The sequence below is a fragment of the Prionailurus viverrinus genome, chromosome A2 (genome assembly GCF_022837055.1).
Source record: "Prionailurus viverrinus isolate Anna chromosome A2, UM_Priviv_1.0, whole genome shotgun sequence".
Taxonomy (NCBI): Eukaryota; Metazoa; Chordata; class Mammalia; order Carnivora; family Felidae; genus Prionailurus; species Prionailurus viverrinus.
In genome coordinates this window covers 4,781,164-4,802,902 of record NC_062562.1, presented here as the reverse complement: position 1 = coordinate 4,802,902, position 21,739 = coordinate 4,781,164, and the positions used below count along the sequence as shown (strand labels likewise).

General features: G+C 52.0%; 1 protein-coding gene across 1 annotated transcript in view; it reads right to left on the bottom strand.

The window, feature by feature from the left end:
- Positions 1 to 21,667, bottom strand: part of ELAVL1 (ELAV like RNA binding protein 1) — a 39,312-nt gene extending 17,645 nt beyond the window's left edge. Inside the window, exons 1-2 of the mRNA XM_047842969.1 lie at positions 21,564 to 21,667; positions 8,155 to 8,342 (exon numbers count right to left, since the gene is read on the bottom strand). Coding sequence (XP_047698925.1) covers positions 8,155 to 8,326 — 172 coding nt within the window. The 5' untranslated portion in view covers positions 8,327 to 8,342; positions 21,564 to 21,667. The remainder of the gene's footprint in view (positions 1 to 8,154; positions 8,343 to 21,563) is intronic.
- Positions 21,668 to 21,739: the final 72 nt, after the last annotated feature.

Genomic DNA, 21,739 nt, shown 5'->3' with positions numbered 1-21,739 from the left:
TCATCTTTCTGCTCTTCCCACAAGGCCAAGCCCAACCCCAGACCACCTATCTCCTCCACTGCCAGTGCCACAGGTGGCCCAAGTCCTGCTAGGGGAGACCAGACACTGATGAGGACTCGTACCTGGGCCACACTCCTGTGTCTCAGCCACAGCTGGCTGCTCTTGGCATATAAACATGGGTCCTCCCCGACTCTCGGGTCCTGATTCCTCGCCTCCCAGGCACTTGGTGGCCCCGCCCCAGGGTGGTCACTGCAGACTGCCAGTCTACCGAGGCAGTCCGACCATCAGGTGCCACCCCCAGAGACGGTCAGGACGCAGCTCCCCGAGCTCTCAGCAGCACTGGGCACGGCCAACTCACTTGAGGGGTCACCTCCCCCAGAATGGAACAGCAACGCCAGGTTTTCTTTCTCTGGGTTTTCCTTCTCCCCAGCTGTCCCTTCCCAAGCTTAGTCTTCTACCCATCCCACTGAGATGACCCCCAGGTTTCTGGCCTTGGCTCTTGTGCCAGCCACACTCTTCCTGGGTAGCCTCCCAGGACAAACTGCCAACGTCACCCAGGAAGTCACACACCCTCAAGTGGCCACTGCCTCCTTTCCTAGGCCTGCTTCCCCTCCGGTTCTTGTCAATGAGTTGACAAGTATTAAGTGAGCACCTACTATGTGCCAGGCCCCAGGCCAGGCTGGCCAGGGGGTCTGATGATCACAGCGGAAGGCAGTTTGTGCCTTAACGGTTGATGGGCCAGCCGACGGCAAAGCAGCAAGAAACTAACAAACAAAACTGCCGCCCGGGGGGCTATAAGGAAAATTTCTGTGGTGGTGTGAGGGACTCATGGGTGTGAGGCCCATGGTGGACAGGGTGGTCAGAAGCACCCAGTGAGGAGTCAACACTTGCGGCATGACCCTGGGATGGCTGGCGGCAAGCAGCCCAGACAGAAGAGCAGGTGCCAAGCCCGTGAGGCAGAGGAGACTTTGGTGTGTTCCAGGAAACGAAAGGCAGCCAGCACAGTTGAACAAGACGAGCTGGGGAATGGCCCAGAGGTGGCTGCTGGGTGGGGGTGGGGGTGGTGGGGACAGGCTGCCAGGCAGAGCCCGGGAGCGAGGCTGGGTAGGGAGGTGCCGGGGGGCGGGCAGCAGAAGGCAGAGCCACCGAAAGGCCCACAGATGGGCTGCTGTAGGAGGGAGCTTCATGGGGAGGGATCTCTGTACACCCTGTTCTGGGCTGGCCCTGTCCCCTGAGAGTCTATCCAACCCTCTACAGCGGGCACCTGCATGCTGTGGGAGGGAAGGCAGGTGAGGAGTGAAGAGGAGCCCTGGATTGCACCCACCGGATGAGGCCACTGGCGAAAGTGCCTAACACAGTGCCGAGTCCCTGCCTCCACCTGGCCGCTCACCATAAACCAACTGCTCTCGACTTCGGCTGCTTGCCAGAATCACCAGAGCAGTTTCTAAAAACTATCACTGCCCAGGCCAGAACCTGAACCAGTATCAGCATGGGGGTGGGGTGTAGTAAGAGTGGGGGTGGCTTCAGCAGTTTTTAAAGCCCCCCAGCGGTCCCAATGTGGAGCCCAGGTTGAGAGCTGCTGCTGGAAGTGAATGAGGAAGAGTGGGGCTCCCCAGTTCTGCAGACCCTCAATGGTCTATACTCAGAGTGGGCACCTGGGGGAGGCCCTCACTTCCCAAAGCAGGCCCCCAAGTTCCTGTTTCTCTAACAGGGTCTATAAGCCGTGCAGGGTAATGACACAGCTCCCGAGGGCCTGTCTCAAGCTCAAGGACCCAAGAGGTCAGGCAGGTGTACTTCCAATCTCCTTACAGATGATTCTCCTGTCCCTCAGACACGGTGAGCTTGCTAGAATCAAGGCCACGAAGACCCATCAGGTGCTGCTCCCTCATTTAGGGCAATGGAAGACAAGCCCTGACAGAGGAAGGTCTGAGGCCTGGTGGTGGAACAGGGGCAGCGCTCAGGCAGGGCACGGATCCTGCACAGGCTGCTGGGACTTACAGAGGGCAGACAGGGCCTGCCTGGGGTCGGTGCTGGCAGGGGAGGTCAAGCAGACCCCCAGGGTGAAGATCTAAGGGAGGGGGAGGGGGCAGCAGATGAGAAAGAGAACGGCCAAGGATGAAGCATGAATAAACTCTGGGTTTGAGGCCAAGGGATATCCCAGAAGCCAGTGCTCCCCCCAGCTCACGCCATCCCCGCACTGCAGGAAGAGGTCGGCTTCTTTCACTTGGTCCTGAACCAGAACTGCCGTCCTCCAGAAAGCTTACATCACAGATGTTCAAACAGCCCAGACTGGCTGACTGAGCAGGCCTGGGCAGGGCCTGACACTAGGGTCTCTCCTGGTGGCCAGCAGGCCAAGAGCCGCTGCCTGGAGAATATGGAGGCTGCCCCCTTGTGAGCACTACTCATGCCCTGCCGGGTGGCCTCTGAGCCAATGCTCTTCCATTTCCAAACACCACTCTCTCCAGACAAGGTTATTTATTTATTTTGAGAAAGAGAGCGAGCGAGCGAGCAGGGCAGGGGCAGAGAGAAAGGGACAGAGAATCCCAAGCAGCCAGCGCAGAGCCCGATGTAGAACTCGAACCCATGAACCGCGAGATCACGACCCAAGCCGAGATCAAGAGTCGGACGGTTAACCAACAGAGCCACCCAGGCACCCCTAGACGAGGTTAAAACCTAGAGACAATGCCCTGGCATCTCGTGTTACATTTGCCATCCAGAGCAGCCAGATATAATGTTTTCATCCCTCAGTGTTTCTCAAATCCACCTGGGGTGGACAGCTGAGGGAGGGGAACACCCTGAGGACAGGCACTCACCTGCAACGTGAGAGGGCCCGTAGAGCCCAGTTCTTCCTTTATTTAAAAAAAAATTTGAGGCGTGCCTGGGTGGCCCCGTCGGTTAAGCATCTGACTTTGGCTCAGGTCATGATTTCACAGTTTGTGAGTTTGAGCCCCACGTCGGGCTCTGTGCTGACGGCTCGGAGCCTGGAGCCTGCTCTGAAGTCTGTGTTTCCCTCTCCCTCAGCCTCTTCCCCGCTAGTGCTCTGTCTCTCAAAAATAAATAAACGTTAAAAGAAAATTTTACTTTTATTTTTTTAAAACTACTTTCCTTTTTTTTTTTTTTTTTAAAGTTTATTTATTTGGGGGGGAGGGTGCAGAGAAAAAGGGGAAGAGAGAGAATCCCAAGTAGGCTCCGCACTGTCCACAGAGTCCAACGCAAAACTCGATCCCACGAACCCGGTGAGATCACAACTTCAGCTGAAATCAAGAGTCAGACGCTTAACCGACTAGCCACCCAGGCGCCCCTAGAGCTCTTCCTTTTTAGATGTCTGCAGGGGTTCAAGGGAAGACTTCACAGCAGGAGGAGTAGGTCTTGGGCGAGTTAATGAGACAATGAGCAAGAAACAGCGAATGCCCCCACAAGAAAGAAAATGGGCAAAGGACAAGAAGGGTATTTTATAAAAGAAGAGTACAAACAGCCACTAGAACGTCACTAGAGTGAATGACCACCCCAATCAGATGTCATTTTTGACTTAGGTTGGGCAAGATGAGAAACCCCCCTGGCCCAGTCGACGGCACGAGTGTCAACTGGTGACAGGGTCCAGGAAGGTCCACACCCTCCCATCTAATGGTCCATTTCTAGAAGACCCCCAATGCGAACGAGCGGTGACTGAAGGTTTGCACCAGGATATTTCTCAGTGGGGTTTGTAAATACGGAAATGTGGTCACAAGCTGCAGTGAACTCAGAATCTCCATACAACAGAACACTGTGCCGCTCTTCTGACGAGACTGCTTTATGTTCAATGATAGAAAAGCATTCACAGGTACAGGAAGAAAAGTTTCCAGCACAGCTTGAGTGGTGCAAGCCCATTTTTCTAAAAACACGTAGTTGCTTATGACCACAAATGTGGAAAGAAAAAAGTATGGAAGGACACAAACCACAAAGCTAACAGTGGTGGAATTTGGGGTAATTTAAACTTTTCCTTTTTGCCTCACACTGTTGTTGTTGATATACGGAACAAAGGTGATTCACATTAAGAAAACAAAAAGCGGTCAGGCTGGCTTGGTGTGGAAGGGCTTTCCTACAGAGGGAACAATATCTGCAAAATCGTGAGACTGTAAGAGAAGGGTCTGTCTGGGGAGTGACAAGCAGCTCAGTCAGGGCTGAGAGGAGGGTGAGTGGCGAGCACAGCGGCTAGGGAGGAGGAGGACAGCGCCCCAGAGACCTGGGAGCCACAGGCAGGAGTGTGGGCTTTATCCTGACCAGAGGTGCATGGCCATGAGCCAGAAGCTGAGCGAATGGGCTGGAGGCTGGGGACCAAGTGGCCAGCAGGACAGACAGTCCAGGAGGGTGGAAGCTGGCTCCTGGGCCATATGGCATCTGCAGAGGGACCAGACCCCAGGCGGAGAGTGGGACAGGGCTGCACAGTAGGGCCAGCTAGGGATTGTGGATGGAACAGGCAGCAATAAATACATGTCCCCAACACGGGGGCTGGGACCTGGCCAGCCAGAAACATGCTGCATCTTGGAAGCCAGCGTGTCAGACGTTCCCAAATATTCCCGATAACCCAGCCACCACCCGTTCCTCGTTCCTCCCGTCACCAGTGCCTGGCCAATGGCTGGCACTCAATAAATATTTGCGGAGCAAATCAATGTCCATGCTGATCTGCATTCTTCTCCAATCGCTAGACCTATTCATTCATTCATTCATTCATTCATCCATTCAACAAGCACTGATTATGGTCGTATCTACGGACATATGGGGTTTTTGCTTCTGAGAACCATACGGACCTACTGGACCAAAAAGTTCTAACTTCAATACAGTGTGGAAGCCCACACTGCCAGCTGCCTGGTTGCTATGGGAACCCAGACCAGGAGCAGCATCTAATGCTGACATGGCTGAGCAGAGAAGGTGCCCTAAAGCAAGCAGGGCCGGGGACTAAGAGTTTTAAAGCAGGTGAGTGACAGGGTCACATGTGGAGTGTTACAGAGATTCCTTTGCCGCGGTGAAGAGGACCATCTGGAGGGAACACAGATGGCTGGTTAAGAGGCCAGAACGCTAGTGCAGGCAGACAGTGATGTGGCCTCATCTAGATCTGAGGCAGCGGGTGTGGGCGGGAGGAAAAGGGGCGGAAGCACCCAGAAGGATGAATGCCAGGGACACGCTTCAAAGGTCATGCTTAGATCTCTGACTGGAGTGCACTGAGTGAACCTGGTGTCGTCTGTTAAGATGCAGATGCTGAGAAACAAGAAAGCAGCTGGTGGGACAGAGTCCAGGTCAGTCTGGAAAACCCTGAAGTTGAGGGGTCGAGGGGTGTGAAGCTCGGGAGAGTAGTTCCCCTGACACACAGGCAGCAGACTGAGGATAAAGTGAAGCTATGGAGGGGCGTCTGCTCTCCCCAGGACGGGCTTAGGGAGAAGCAGCATGGGAATAACCCGAAAGACTAAGTGAATGGTTGGGAAGGAGCTGCAGGAGAGGCAAAGCAAGGCCTCAGGCAGGTGGTTCGTGGGAGCCAAGGGCGAGAGGAAGCTTCCAGAAGGAAGAGGAGACAGTCCACTGACAGCTCTATGAATGGGAGGGGAGGGAGGACAACAACTAGTGGTTCTCACAGGGAGGAGGGGGAGGATTCTGGGGACACCCAGTAATGTCTGGGGCATGTTTCAGTTGTCGTGACTCAGAAGATGCCACGGGACATAGCAGGTGGGAGCGAGCAATGCTGCTCCACGTCCCACAATGCACAAGTGCCCCCCCCCCCCCCCCCCCGCCGTCCAAGAATGATCCAGTCCCAAATGTCAGGAGTGCTCAAGTGGAAAAATCCTGGGCTAGAGGAAGTCAGAGAATCTCAGCAAGGATTCTCAAAGAGGACAGATGCTGGAGCGTGTCGGAACGCTGCTCAGGCGGCCCCAAAGAGACCCAGGCAAGCATGCACTTGCCTGGCCAGAGGCTCCCGGGATGGAGAAGCGCCAGCATAGAACAGAGGTAGAGGTGGCTGTTATTTTCATTACAAGGTGAAAGGCAGTCATGGGCCAAGAATGAAGGGTGCAAACGGGCCTGAAGTGGTTGCTGGGAGGGCCAGGGAGGCCTGTGTGGCAGGCTGAGCTCAGCTGGGAATTTGATTCCACGGGGCACCTGTGTGTCTGGATGCAGGACTCTCTCCGGCCAGGAGGAAGAAGCCGTGAACGTATCTGTGTCTGGGGTTTCACCAGAGCAGCGGAACAGAGGACAAAGGGGCAGCAAGGCCGGCGAGGTTTTCACACGCTAGCGGCAGGACAGAGGTGGGAACACACAGTAAGCTTTCCGGGAAGGTCCGGTCATCCAATTTAAGGAACTGCTAGCAAGATGCTGAGCTGAAATCGAGCCTGGGCTCACCTCCTCCACAATTCTTGGTACCCTTTACTTATCTTGCCCGAAGAGAAGAAAAAGTTTATCTCTGAACTGAAATAATTTCCAAATTACTCTTTGCTGCTTTTACCTCCTTTCCCGAACCAGCTCTCTCTGGCCTGATCTCGCCAAACCTAGGTGTTCCTATTAACATAGCTCACATTCCTTTGAAAACCACAACAAGTGAACAGACAAAGAAGCCAGGTACCACGAGAATGCTGGCAAAATCGGAATGCAAGGCTCAGGAACATCCACGGGGCTAAAAATTCCCTTCCACCAGAACACAAAAGGAGAAAGGCAAGACTTGTTAGTAGCATAGGAGAATTTTAAAATGCCTCTGAACAAGGACTCTCTTATTCAGGATGGTCTCCTGAAACAGGAGAAATATAATGGCTTCTAGAACATTCTAACACTGTTCAATTTGGGTATTAGCTACAATTCCTACTTAGAAGATATCTATTAAAATCACAGACTCTCAGAATTGGGAGAGTCCTTAAAAGACTTGAATTCAATGCCCCCTCTGAGGAACTAATTCCCTGTACAGCAGTCAGCTGGCCTCTCCAGGACTTATCCCAGGGACAGGAATCTTCAGGTTACCAGCAAAAGCTGAGAGTGGATGAAGTAGGACGATGGGTACCTGGGGTCCCATACGTTACTCTACTTTTATGTAGATTTGAATACAACAAGGTATTATCTTATTTCCGTAATAAAGGTTTTTTTTTTTTTTTTTTTTTTTTAAGTTTTAAATTAGTTTTCAGTGAGAGAATCATAGCCCCACAGCCCAGGGTGGCAGCCAGAGCCCTCCTGGGGGGACTGCCCATTGCTCAGCTCACCAGAGCAGAGAGGAAGGGGGGGGAGGAGGGGAGAGAGGAGGGAGAGGGGGAGGAGGAAGAGGAGAAGGGGGAGGAGGAGAACAGGGGCATGGGGAAGAAGGGGGGGAAGAAGGGGAGAAAGAAGGGGAAGAGGAGGAAGAGGGAGGAGGAGGAGGGCAGCTCCCTAAAACAATGCTCCTCCCTGGGGACAAAAGGAAGGAAGTGCTTTGTAGCACCTGGTCTTTCCATGTTTTGCTCCTTGAAACCATGCTCTCAGGACGGAGGCTGCTCCATAAGGATGGCCTTCCCAGGTGTCTGCAAACCCGTTCGAGGCAACTAAGGATCAGGATGCGGGAGCCACCATCCTCACTTTACGTCGGGTGCCACTGAGGCTTAGGGGTCGCACATGGAGGCAGCGGGAGAGCGGGGTTTGCAGCCGGCACCCGACTCTACTGCCTGCCTGCTGATCGGCTGCCCTGCTCCGGCTCCACAAGAGGTCAAGCTCCGTGCGTCTCAGACGTTCCAGCTGATGTGACTGCGTGACAGCAAACAGCACAGCCCACAGCCCAGGAAGGGCCGCCCAGGGGGACGCTCCATGTTCTGCCACGGGCCAGCGTCGCTTCCACAGGTGGGACCGAGCCGGGCCAGGCTGTCATCCTCTGGTCTCTTACAGCTCTGAGCGGTCCTCATTGCGGGGGTTTCCTCGTTTTCCCTCCCCTCCCACCACCGCACTTTGTATGTACGCGCACTCTGGCTTACGATGAACTCTTGGGAACCTATGTCCAAATCTTAACGCCAGGGCCAGGGCAAAGTAGAGCCTGAGATAAAAACGAAACTTCACAGCCATCGGCTCAAGGCTGCGGCCCCTTCTGCACCAAGGAGCACTGCAGAGCCGCCGGCCAAGGAGGCAGTGCCCCGCGGGAGGGCCACGAGCTCCCCTCGCAAACCCTCTCGGTTCCTTTACCTGCTACTTTATCCCGAATGAGTTTTGCAGATTCGACTTCACCGATGCTGCTGAACAGACTCCGTAACTCATCCTGGGTCATGTTCTGAGGGAGGTAGTTGACAATTAAATTCGTTCTCCCGATATCATCCCTGCAGTCTTCGGCCATGTGGTCTTCATAACCATTAGACATTGTATTTTTTAAAAATCTGAGACAGAGAAGAAAAAAAAAAAAGTCAAGTAAATTCCAAGTGTCCACATTGCAGGACATTAAGGCAAAACACCATGACTGGCACGTCGGGGTTTTCTTTTCAACGCTACAAGTTCAACTCAGGTCCACATAAAACCATGCCCACGGATGTTTACAGCGGCTTCATTCGTAATTGTCCGGAAACCGGAAGCAGCCAACATGCCCTTCGACAGGCGAGTGGAGAAAGAGACTCCAACTGTCTGGTGCGTTCACACAACGGAGTGTTATTCAGTGACAGGAAGAAATGAGCTACGGGGTCGGAGACTTGGGGCAGCCTCAAATGTACATTGCTAAGTGTGAAAGGCTACGCACTGTCTGATCCCAATTATGTGACACTGTGGAAAAGACGAGACTCTAAAGCCAGTAAGAAGACCAGTGGTTGTCGGGGGTTAGGAGGGAGGGAGGGAAGAACAGCAGAGCACAGAGGATTTTTAGGGCAGCGAAACTATTCTGTGTGATCTTTTCACGGTGCGTGCGTGTTATCACACATCTGTCCAAACCCGCAGAACGTACAACACAAAGAGCGGAACTCTAAGGCAAACTGTACAGATTCTTTAGTTCTAACAAAGCACCACACCAACACAAGATGTGACTAACGGGGAAGACTGTGCGTTGGGGGCGGAACCTTTCTGTGACCCGAAAGCCGCTCTAAAACAAAACAAAGCAGCTTCAAGCTCAACCATTTCTCTTCCTAAGGAGCTTCTAAAAGCCTACAAATAGGAGGGCCTGGCTAGCTCAGTCAGTGGAGCAAGTGGCTTTTTTTTTTTTTTTTTAAGTTTCTGTATTTATTTTGAGAGTGCGAGTGCGGGAGGGGCAGAGAGAGGGGGAGAGAGAATCCCAAGCAGGCTCTGCGCCATCAGCACAGAGCCCTGACACAGGGGGCTCGACCCCATGAACCGTGAGATCATGACCTGAGCCGAAATCGAGAGTCCAATGCTTAAATGACTGAACCACCCAGGTGCCCCTGGAGCGTGTGACTCTTGATTTCAGGGTCATGAGTTCCACAGAGCTGACTTAAAAAACAAAACAAAACAACACCCACAAACAATTCTAGCGCCGTAACTCAAGCTCCTGTGAAAAGTGTTCGGGTCATCTCAAGAGCCTTCTCTCACCTCCGCGTGCACTACTGGTGTAGCTGGGTACCAAGGGGCCCGCGATGTGCACCTGAGCACCCTGACTCAGACGGCCTGTCTGGCCTCAGGCAGGCAGACGACGGCAATCTGCATCCCTTTATTCCGAAGGCCACAGCCACGGAACTGGGAGAGGTTAGGGTTTCTCCACCAGTCAGAGGCACTTGGTCTTCAAAGGCTGCAGGCTCTGGAATGCCCTTGGCCGCCCGCAGAAGCCTTCACTTTCGGCGGGAAGCATCACAGCACAGAGATGGCTTCAGAGCGCAGTCCAGATCAATGCAGCCGAGAGCACCAGGACGGCTCCTCTGGAGGCACAACTGGCCACGCGGCTGCCACATCTAAGGTGTCCCACGTCCCTGCCTCTAACTATGCAGGCACTCGCTCCCATGGGGCTGAAGTGTCATCTCTGAGAAAGGGGCCCTGCTGCCCACCAGCCGGGAGGTCTCGGGGGCGGCCCACCCCTTTCTCCAGATCCCTCCTGCCCAGCCCTGCTTTTACGCTTGAAAACCCGGTGCCCGCTGTCAGGAGCACTCACGCAGCCTTCTTCAAAAATAGCCTTGCCTGCGGTTATGTAAAAACCTGAACACAGCTCCCACCTCCCCCCCTGAGTCAGCACTGAGAGAGGAGTTAGGTGTGGTGTGTTTTGTATTTTATTACTTTATTTTTTTCCTGCTGGAAACATTTGGCTCTTCTCTACCTTCCCACTTCCTAATTTGCTTCCGACCACACACAACGTGCAAAGTTAGTCCACTCTCCCAGCATTTCTTTTATTTATTTGAAAATGTTCTATGCTCCCTGTTCTCTATAAAATAGGTTAGCATCGAAAGAAATGACTGGAAAGTCAGACTTCATAAGATTAAGAACTTCTGTATGGCAAAAGACACCATACACAGACAAACAGCGGACTTGGAGAAAATACGTGCTACACCTATTATATTATTTAGGTCGGTGGTTCTCAGCTGGAGTGACCTGGCGCTCCCAGGGGACACCGGGCATGGTCTGGAGACCCTTTTGGTTATCACGAATACAGGTGGTGGTGTGCCACTGGCACCTAGTGGGTAGAAGTCAGCGATGCTGTTAAACATCTCAAAAGGCCCAGGATGGCCCCCGCAACCAAGAAACGTCCCGCCCCAAATGTCAATACTCCCAAGGCTGAGACCACTTGATTCAGAGCATCTACAAATTCATAAGAAAAAAGACACATCACTAACAGAGAGTGCACAAAGGATATGAGCCACAACTAATAGATGCTGGCAATTCAAATGGCTAATAAACCATGGAGAGCTCAAATTCATGAATAATGAGGAAAATGTCAAAAAAGATGCCACCTTCTGGCAGTCAGACAGAAGACCACCCAGAATGGATAAAATCCAATGTGACTAAGGATCAGGGGGGAAAACACCCTTACACACCATTGATACAAGTATATGATGGTACAACCTTTTTGGCAGATAACCTGTAGTGTCTATGAAAAAAATTTTTTTGACTTTTCTATGTTTATTTATTTTTGAGAGAGAAAGAGACAGAGTGCAAGCAGGGGGAGGGGCAGAGAGAGAGAGAGAGAGAGAGAGAGAGAGAGAGACACAGAATCCAAAGCAAGCTCCAGGCTCTGAGCTGTCAGCACAGAGCCCAACGTGGGGCTTCAACTCACGAACCATGAGATCAGGAGCCGAGCTGAAGTCGGACGCTTAGCTGACTGAGCTACCCAGGTGCGCCCCTATGAAAATTTTTAATACAAATGCTACCCTCTGATTCAGAACCGTAGGAATCTGTTCTCCAGGAATAATCACATACATGCAGGGAAGTATGTGAGGAATCCATGATCCCATAGCTCATAAGATGGTAGACAGAATCGAAATATGAGTTAGAGAATGGTTAAATAAATACCAATTTTCAGTAAAAGGCATGTGACCACCAGCAATAATGGACTCACTCATGAAAAACTCCACGAATCTGTTAAAGCATCTGCAGCCACGAGTCTTTAAGATAGATTAGCGTAAAAACCAACCAACCAACCAACCACGTCTGAACCAAAGTGCAAGGGTTAACTCTGAAAAATTAAAATGCACAAGGAAGTCTGCTCAAAAGGTGATTCAAACATTTATCTTCTTTCCTTTCTCCTTTCTCTCTCCCTCTCCTCACCTTTGTTCTGAGTTAGGCACCTACTGTTCTGCCTTCTCCCTCCCCCTGCTTTCACCAGTGATGGACTGGGCAATAATTATCCCATTCTCATTATTCAGAGTGGAGTGTCCTCTCTGTTTGGTAAAAAAAAGGACTTTTTTTTTCTTTTAAGTTTATTTATTTACTTGACAGAGTGCGTGCACAAAAGAGGGGCAGGGGTGGGAGACAGAATCCCAAGGAGGCTCTGCGCTGTCAGCACAGAGCCTCCGCGCCCCCCTCCCCAACGTGTGGCTCAATCTCACAAACCATGAATGACACCATGACCTGAGCTGAAATTAAAAGTTGGAGATAAACCAACTGAGCCACCTAGGTGCCCCAAAAAGATGACTTCCTAAAACAGTGGTTGGCAAACCATGGTCTGTGGACCAAATACGGCCCACCACCTGTTTTTACAAATAAAGTTTTATTGGCACACAGCTATACTCTTTTGTTTATGTATTGTCTGTGGCTGCTTTTGCACTACAGTGACATAGTTGAGTAGTTGTGACAGAGACCATATGGCCCAAAAAGCTGAAAATATTTACCATCTGGTTCTTTACAGAAGAAGTGTGCCGACCTCTGTTCTAAAATGTAAAAACAGAAAATTTCTCTCTCTTAAAAAAAAATTTTTTTTATGTTTATTTATTTTTGAGAGAGAGAGAAAGAGACAGAGTGCAAGCAGGAGAGGGGCAGACCGAGAGGGAGACACAGAATCTGAAGCAGGCTCCAAGCTCTGAGCTGTCAGCACAGAGCCTGACATGGGGCTTGAACTCACAAACTGTGAGATCATGACCTGAGCCAAAGTCCGATGCTTAACCCACTGAGTTACCCAGATGCCTCCCCCTCTCTTTTTAATATTTATTTATTTTTGAGAGAGAAAGAGAGAGAATGTACAAGGGAGGCGCAGAGAGAAAGGGAGACACAGAATCTGAAGAATCTGAAGCAGGCTCCATGCTGTCAGTGCAAAGTCCAATGTGGGGCTCGAACCCACGAACTCAAAATCATGACCTGAGCTAAAACCAAAAGTCGGATGCTCAACTGACTGAGCCACCCAGGCACCCCCAAAACAGAAAATTTCTAAGAGAAAATCTTTGTGACATTGGGTGAGGCAAAGATTTCTTAGACACCACACCAAATGCACAATCCACTTTAAAAAATTGATAAAGTGAGTATCATCAAAATGTAAAACTTCTGCTTTGCAAAAGACACTGCGAGGAAAATTAGTCTACAGACTGAAAGAAAATAATTGCAAATCACGTATCTGAAAAAGGACTTGTATCCAAAATATACACTTTTTTTTTTTAACTCTCAAAACTTAACAAGACAACAACCTAATTTTAAGGGAGGGGTAAAAAAAATTAAACTAAACCAATTAAAAACAAATTTTTAAATGTTTATTTATTTTTGAGAGAGAGAGAGAAAGAGAGAGAGAGAGAGAAAGAGAGAGAGAGAATGGAGGAGGGGCAGAGAGAGGGAGACACAGAATCTGAAGCAGGCTTCAGGCTCTGAGCTGTCAGCACAGAGCCCGATGCGGGGCTCAAACCCACAAACCATGAGATCATGACCTGAGCTGAAGTCAGACCCCTAACAGACTGAGCCACCCAAACACCCCTAAACTAATTAAAAAAAAATTTTTTTTTGATGTTTATCTATTATTGAAAGTCAGAGAGAGTTAGAGTGTGAGCAGGGGAGGGGCAGAAGGAGAGGGAGACACAGAATCCAAAGCAGGCTCCAGGCTCTGAGCTGTCAGCACAGAGCCCGACGCGGGGCTGGAACTCACAAACCGCGAGATCATGACCTGAGCCGAAGTCGGACACTTAACCGACTGAACCACCCAGGCACCCCTAAACTAAACTAATTTTAAAGATAAAGATGTGAACAAACAACACACCAAAGGAGATATATGGATGGCAAACAGACATGTGAAAAGATGCTTGACATTATTACTTATTAGGGAAATGCAAATTTATTTATTTATTTATTTATTTATTAAAAAAATTTTTTTTTCAACGTTTATATATTTTTTGGGACAGAGAGACACAGAGCATGAACGGGGGAGGGGCAGAGAGAGAAGGAGACACAGAATCGGAAACAGGCTCCAGGCTCCGAGCCATCAGCCCAGAGCCCGACGCGGGGCTCGAACTCCCGGACCGCGAGATCGTGACCTGGCTGAAGTCGGACGCTTAACCGACTGCACCACCCAGGGGCCCCGGGAAATGCAAATTTAAACTACACTGAGATACCGTTACTCATCCGGAATGAGAATACTCCCAATCCATTTAAAATGCGTAAAACAAAATAAAACAAAAGCAGGCAAACAACAACAAAACAGACAATATCAAGTTCTGGTGAGGATGTGGAGAAACCGGGGAATTTTCGTGCATCGCTGGTGGAAAATGTAAAAATGTTACAGTCGCTTTGGAAAATGTACGGGCAGCGCCTGACAGTTGGGCAGCGCCTGACAGTTAAACACTTTCCGTAAGACCCAGCAATCCTATACTAGTCGTCATACAAGAGAAATGCAAACCTGTGCTCATACAGAAACCCCCACACAAGTGTTTACAGCAGCTTGATTCATCAACACCCTAACCGGGCGCAGCTCAAACGCCCCTCAAGCCATCAGTGGCGAGACTATGGAAGGCTGCAGAATGTGGTTCTGCTCACCAATAAAACAGCATTCCCTATCCACGCAACTTGAATGAATCTCAAATACATTTTGTGGAGTGAAAGAAACCCGACTCCAAGGCCACATACCACATGAGACCGTTCTGGAAAAGGCAAAACCATAGGGATGGATCGGTGGTTGCCAGGGGCAGGGAGCAAGGGCAGCATAGAGCACACAGCGGGAGCACCAGGGGGCATTTTTGCTTCGTGGGGGGAGTGGGGGGGGGGTGCAACTTTCCCAGGTCTTGATTGTGGAGGTAGTAACACGACTCTATGCATTTGCCAAAACTCAAAGAACTCTACAAAAGGAGCGAACTGGAAGATAAATTTTAAAAGATTTAAAGAGTGGACCTTATCCCCCAGGACCCTGACTCCTCCTGACACCCTGGGTGAGGCTGAGTAGCCCTTGCGGGCCCAGTTCTTGGTCAACCGGCAACAGTGGAGAAACGCAAACTCTAAACGCAGGGTTTCTCGATGCTTCAGGGCTGCCCCACCCTGCTCTCTGGGTCCCTTCCCCTGACCCTTCCAAATCCACATCGATAACCCAGCCCAAGCTAGCTACTGGCGAGCACCAATCACAGCTGGGCCTTCATCTCTGTCTGACCATCAGTGACTTCCAAGTCATAGCCACTTCTGGCCACCTCGCAGCTCACCAGGCCGTGCCCTCTCACTCAGCGGTCTCTCCACGTGGACTCCTCCCGGTCAACGCATTGGGCGTTCCCTGTCAGTGGTGTCCCCACTCACTGAGGCTCGGAGATTCATGACTTTGCTCAGGGTCAGTCATCCCGCTGTTAAGAAGCGGCAGGGCCAGCCAGGCCTCTGATGGTCACTCCAGAGAGCCTCCCATGGACAAAACATAAGGCCCTTCGTGATGGGGCCCCTGGCTCCAACTTCCTCCCCAGCAAGCTGCAGACCTTGTCGCCGTGTCTCTGTGATGGCTGCTCCTCTTGCAGAGAGTGTCTGCCCTCTCCATCACCTCCTCACTTATCTGTGAAAAGTCCCCCCCGGACAGTAGGTCGCCCTAGTTCCCTGGGCCCGTTCACCATCAGCCCAAACCTTTGTTGATGGGCAAATCACTCTAACACCTAATTATTTGCTTTTCACCCACATCATGGCTGACAGCCTGGGGGCCCAAACCTACAGTGGTGTCCCCTAAGGGCCCCCGCCCAACCCACACTACGGCAAACTGTAGATAAGTCATCCAGGCACACACGGTGTGTGTGTTGGGGGGGGGGGGGGGCTGGGGGTGACGGAGGACAGACAGACACTGGGTCTCAGACCCACCTGGGAATTGTGTATTTGCCACTTGATGTTAAAGGGCGGGTGGAAATTGTATTAATAGCGTACTCATTCATTCAGTACCTTACTTTTCTGGGATCATCCATCCCATCCCACAGAATCAAACTCAATCATGGGGAATAAAAGGGGAAACTTCGTTTAGCAAAGCAATTCCTGGTGATTTGGAAACGTTTCCAGTAACTGCATACATTACGGAGAAGTCCTGCTTGGATGATCTCTGAGAGTCTTCAGTCCCACTGCACTATTTTCAACAACCCTAGCTGCCGCGTGACTCCAGCAACACTGTTCACATCAGTCGTATAAGCACTACGTGTACAGAGGCAAGATGTGTGTGTAAAAAACTTACACAGGTCAAGCAGCAAGACTAGCTCCCATCATGCCCCGGTGAGAATCCGTCTCACTTTATAGGCACCAGAGCAGGCGTGCTGAACTACTCCAGCCAGAGCCAAACTAGAACAGTCGAATAGATCCTCAGGCTCAATCCTGACACTTCACACATCACATGATGAGGCTTGGACTCAATTATTTCTAAGGTCCTTTCCAGATGTTAAAACTCTGAGTTCTCCAAGGTAGAAGCCTCAGGAATGTAAGGTCACCCAGGAAACACTCTGGGGTGCCAGAGAAAAAGTGAACGAACCACCTGACCCAATTACAACTGCTCTGTGAGGGGAGGGCTTAAGTGAACATGGTACGTATTTCCTTACTCGCCACTTCCTGCAGCCCCTGGCGGGTAAAGCCACCTGACTGGGCCAGCCAAGGCTACGTCACAGCAATTACATATCCACCAGGCTGAGAAGCTCCGGGAAGCAGCAGGTCAGGTGAGGCTGGTGTCTGGCCCAGTCCAAGTGCTCCACAGGCCTGAGGAGACAGGATCGGCTCCACGGCCCTGCTAGAGTTTCCAGCTTCTTTCTGGCTGGTCCAGGCCACTCCAGGGCTCTCATACAGAACTGCAAAGCAACACGGCATGGCAGGAAGGACTGGCCTGCGGAGTCTGACAGACCTGAGCTCCAGCACTAACCCTACTGTTAATCAGCTACACTACCGTGGAGTATGGCACTTCCTTTCTTGGAGCCTCAGCCTCCTTGTCCGCAAAATGGGGATGTTGCCGCCTGCTTCACAGCGCCTGGCACGCTTCCTGGTGCTCGGCAAGTGGCCACTTCACCGCCTCCAGGTCCACTGAGGAGCACTCTGCCTCTTTGCCCCTGGGATCCTGGAAGTGATCCAAACCTCTGATGCCGTTTCTAATGGGCCGGGACTCCAGGGAAGTCACAGAGCTCACGACTACAGCCCCACACACGTGGAAGACCTGGTTGGTGGTCTATGCTCCCTCACCATCAACCGCACACGCAAGCTTATGGGTCAGCTCGCCTCTCAATCTGCCCAATAGAGATATCAACCTTATTCTGACCCCATCTCCTTACTCCTACTTCATTAACAAAATCAAGGGGGACATGCGCCTCCCTGACCTCTTTGTGCCCAACCGCAGACACGTTTAAACCCTCTCCTCCAATCCTTGCCCCCCTCTTCAAACCTCCTCCTCCCCTGAATTACTTCCTCTGGTGGCAGGACACATGTATCTCCCAAGCCACCTCTCTCTGTCCCCCATACCTAAGTAGGCACCAAGTTCTGCGAGACGCACATCAGTGATATGTCGCCCTCTCCTCCATGTCTCTGCCATCGTTTCTGTTCAGGTCCCTGTTATCTCTTGCCTAGACAGACTCCCAAGTGGTCTCCCTGCCACATGATTATTTCAAACCCAATCTCTCTAAACGCAATCAGGTCTTTTCCGTCCAAATCACTTCTCCACCTCCTGTCTCCCTACTTCTGTTCATGGTGACATCAGTCTTGCCACTGGATCATCCCGGACTGTTTCCTTCCTTTGTAGAGATGTCTTTCCTCCAGTAGAGATGTCGTTTTTGGTGGGCGGCTGGATCCAGTCACTCCCGAGCCCCCTTCTGGCCCTCCTTCTCCCAAGTATACACAGAGTGCCGAACGTGTGCCAGCCAAAGAGCAAGGTTCGGGGTATATAAGATAAAGGAACAGAACCCATCCCAGCCCCCAAATTCGGGCCATTACCCACCACCTCGTACCACAAAAGCCTCTTGACCAGTCCGTCCATCCTGGAGTTTCCCCCAGAAACACAAACTTCCAAGATCACCTCTTGACTGTGTCCAGAAACCCTCTACCACCTGATCCGGACATACTTTTCTAGATTCATCTCCGAGTTCACCTTCTTGACCCCTCTGCCTGCCCAAACCAGTCCACCCAGGCTTCCGGACCTCTTTGTGCTCTCCTTTCACTCACCCGGGGCTGTTGGCTGCGCCTGAAAACTCCTGCCCACGCCTCTCTGATCACAACAACCAGTATGGACAGCAGCTCTTTCATCAAACACAAGAACCAAGCAGCAGACAACCATCTCTCTCAACGCTCTCAATGCTGTCACGACCCGCTGCTTCCCCCGGTTGCTACCTCATCTTCTACATCTATAAAGGTCTTTTCTCCCCAACTCAGGTGAGAATTTCCTCAAGGAGGCAATTTTTTCCCTTTCTCCCTGTTCCCCAGGCAATGAGCAAACAGTTGCGTTTTGTGTCTTGAATCTACAAAAGTACGACCACTGACTTGGCCAAGGCACCCAGAGGCCCGGGGTCAAGTGGGGATGGACAGTTATCATAAAAGTGAGACCCCCCAACACCTTCTGCCCCTTCCTGTTTCGCAGCATGTCCATGTACGTGCGTTCTATTCCAGCGGCACTTTCCTGTCTACGTCCACATTCCCAACCACTCCTCTTGCCTTCGCTGTTTCTCTTACTGACCACTATCCTCCTACTCGTCACTCAGGGAGAGACCCAGAATCGTCCACTGCTGTCCTCTCTTGCTCACTCACGTCCCACATCGAAACACCCACTGAGCCCTGTGTCTCTTACATACCCAGCCACGTCTCAAACCCACCCCCCTCTTTCCCTACCACTACAGCTCTGGGCCACATTCACAGCTCTTCCTACATAGAGGGAAGCGATCACCTCCTGACTGGTGTGCTGGCCTTCAGCATCATCCCCCTCCGACTCTTCCAACTGTAAGCAGATCTGACTTCTTCACTTTATGGCCTAAAATCATCCATGGCTGGCCTGCAGGACAACATCCAACCCCTCTGCACAGCGGCCGCACGAGTCCTCGTGCCCTGCTTACTTCACTTTGCCTGCCCCCGAATTACCAGACTCCACGTGGTTCCCGGAACAAACCAAGAGGTTCCCACTCCCGTGCCTTTGCAGATGCTGTTCCTGTATCGTGCAAAGCTGTTCCCTGTGGTCTGTACCTGGCTAACCCCTCTCCCCGCCCCACTCCACCTCCTCCAGGAAGCATTCTGTGATCTCCTTTGCACACCAAAGCCTAGGTTAACAGTCTCCTTTCCTGTGCTTCCACACCAGTCAGTATATAACTGAAACAATCTGCCCACACACTGTAATCATCACTGCCTCCCAGAGCCTGGCAGTGGAGCGGGAGAGTTGGTTAAAGGAGGGGAGCAGGACTCACTTCCCTTCTGTAGGCTGCTCTCCTCTGGTCTTCCCCTGACTTACAGGCTCTGGTCAGCCTCGCTGCCTCACTATTGCCACCTAGGGGCAAAAGGCAGCAACTGCACTTCCCTCACCATTCAACATTTGACTCCATTGAATGGGATGGGGACACAAGCGAGGAACAGTTGATTCTGGCGGAGGAGAGGGGAGGAGAAGGAGAGTAGCAATCAGAGGAGGCTGCAAATGGTGAGTGAGCTCTGAGTGGGGCCACAGAGCATGAGGAAAGGATCTCTAGGTGGAGGAGAACTGGGACGTGGCAGGCAGTGGGGACAACAGGCAAAGAGGGTCAGAGGTTCCGGTCTAGGTGCAGGCGAAATGCAAAAGGAAGGGAGGGTTAAAATGTGCAAGACCTGGGATCCCAAACTTTAGCTTTAAAGTCACCTACAGAGGTTAAAAAAATTAAAATTTCTTCCACCCAAAAACTTTTAATCAGGAGTGACACGATCAGATCTGCAGTAAAAAAAGACAACTTTTGCTGGAGTATGAAAACATGCAAATGGGAAGTGGGGAACAAGAGAAGCAATAAGCAAGCGGCAAAAAGCCAGTGTTTTCACAATTCTCTCGTCTTCCACTTGCTGCACCATGACCTCACGCTCAGCACACCCAGACTGAAACTGTGCCTCCTCAAAACCAGTGCTTCAACATAAACATTATTTATTTCCACATTCTGAGGTATTCCTATGTCTCAGCCTCTTTGTGGTCCTTGAGGTCACAAAATTTTGTTAACGGATCCCAACACTTTACACACAGAAGATGCTCAGTGACAACTGGACGGAATTCTCCCGGCCACTTGTGGTCATAAAGGCAATAAAATTCTGTAGTTAGGAGTAAGGACTTTGAGTCTGAGGACCTGAGTTCAAATCCCGCCTCAGCTACCCTACTGTGCGAGCCTGGTCAAAACCAGTGACCCATCTAAGCCTCGGTTTGTTTGTCCTGAAGATGTAAAGTACACAAGCACCCATCTCAAGGGCTGGGGATAAAGCTCTGTGAAGTGACAAGCACGTAGCAAACCCTCACTAAATACTGGCGATTATTTAAACTTTACCTATTCAGTGTTTCCCACGCTCAGGCCATTGCTAGGAGCTTCCCACACTCTCAAATCCACACAGCAATTTTTCCACCCCATTTTACAGATAAGAAAACTAAGGCTCCCACAGTTGAATTTGTACAAGGTCTTGGGAGCCCTGGATACCAAGGCATCAGCGTTGTGGCTGGAGGAACTTTTAGTAAAAGATCATTTAGTCCCGTAGTGGTTTTCGTGTGTGTGTGATACTTTTGGCAACGTCTGAAGACATTTTTGATTTTCAGCACTGGGGAGGTGGGGGTGGGGGGGGGTGGGGGTGGGGGGGGATGCTGCTGGCATCTGATGGAATGCTAGTCAATAAATACTACAACGTGCATCGTACAATGCAAAGGACAGCCCTCCCCCTGCCAAACCAAGCGTGATAGACCTAAAATGTTAGTGCCCAGGTTGAGAAACCCTACCGTGGTCGGATCATCTTTCTCATTTTCCCACTTCTGGAGCAATGGCCATATGGATCCTATGTGCATACTTCTGCTAAGGGGCGGGGGGTGGGGGTGGGGGCTCTGTCCCTCCAGGGACAGCACAAGCAAAAGTTCTTCTCCACCTTCCCTGCACACAGTAGGTATCAAAACCCAGAAGCCTAGCATCAGAGGAGACCGGAAAAGGAAGAGCATCCATCCCCCATTGTTCAAATGCGTGCAGGTTGTGTTTTCAACACACACACACACACACACACACACACACACACACACACACACACACATTTTACAAATCCCAACGTCCCACGCCCCAAAAACAGCTTTGTTAGACATGGCGTTCAAAAAATATTTTTTTTTCCCCCTAGGGTTCCCATACATCCTGAAGGGTATGCACACTTCTAAAAGGATCTCCGCTCGACCGCGGTCCTCTGACAACGACCACAAAAGAATCTGTAGGATTTCCCCCGGGAGCGAGCCTGTGGGCCGTGACCTCTGCACGCTGAAGGCGCTCACCCCACTCCCTCGCCTCTGGCTTCTCTCTCCCGCCCCCGGCTCCCCGGCTCCCAGGACTACTAGGGCCCCGGCCGCGGAGCCCGGCCGCCAGGCGCGTGCCCACGCCGTGTCCCCTTCGCCCGCCCCTCGCGGCGGCTGAGGAATCCGGCCCGGGGCCTGTCGCCGGCGCCCACACCGGCCGGCCCCCGCCCGCCCGCGGCGGCCCGCGCGCGTCCCCTCCCGGCCCGGTGCGGCCTGGGCCTCGGCCGGTGCAGGCCCGCGGGCGCCCGCGGCCGGGCCAAGCGAGCTCAGGCCTGCCGCGGCCTACCCCGTCGGGGGCCGCCGAAGGCCCCCGCCTTACCTGGACTCGGGCGGGCGGGCCCGGGGCTGCTCCGGGGCGGGCGGGCGGCGGCGGCGCGGCGCTAACGGCTCCGCTCGGCCTCGGTAGCGGCGGCGGCGGCAGCGGCGACGGCGACGGCGGCGGCGGCTCCTCCTCAGCGCGCACGACCCGCTCCGGCCCGCGGCCCGGACACGCCC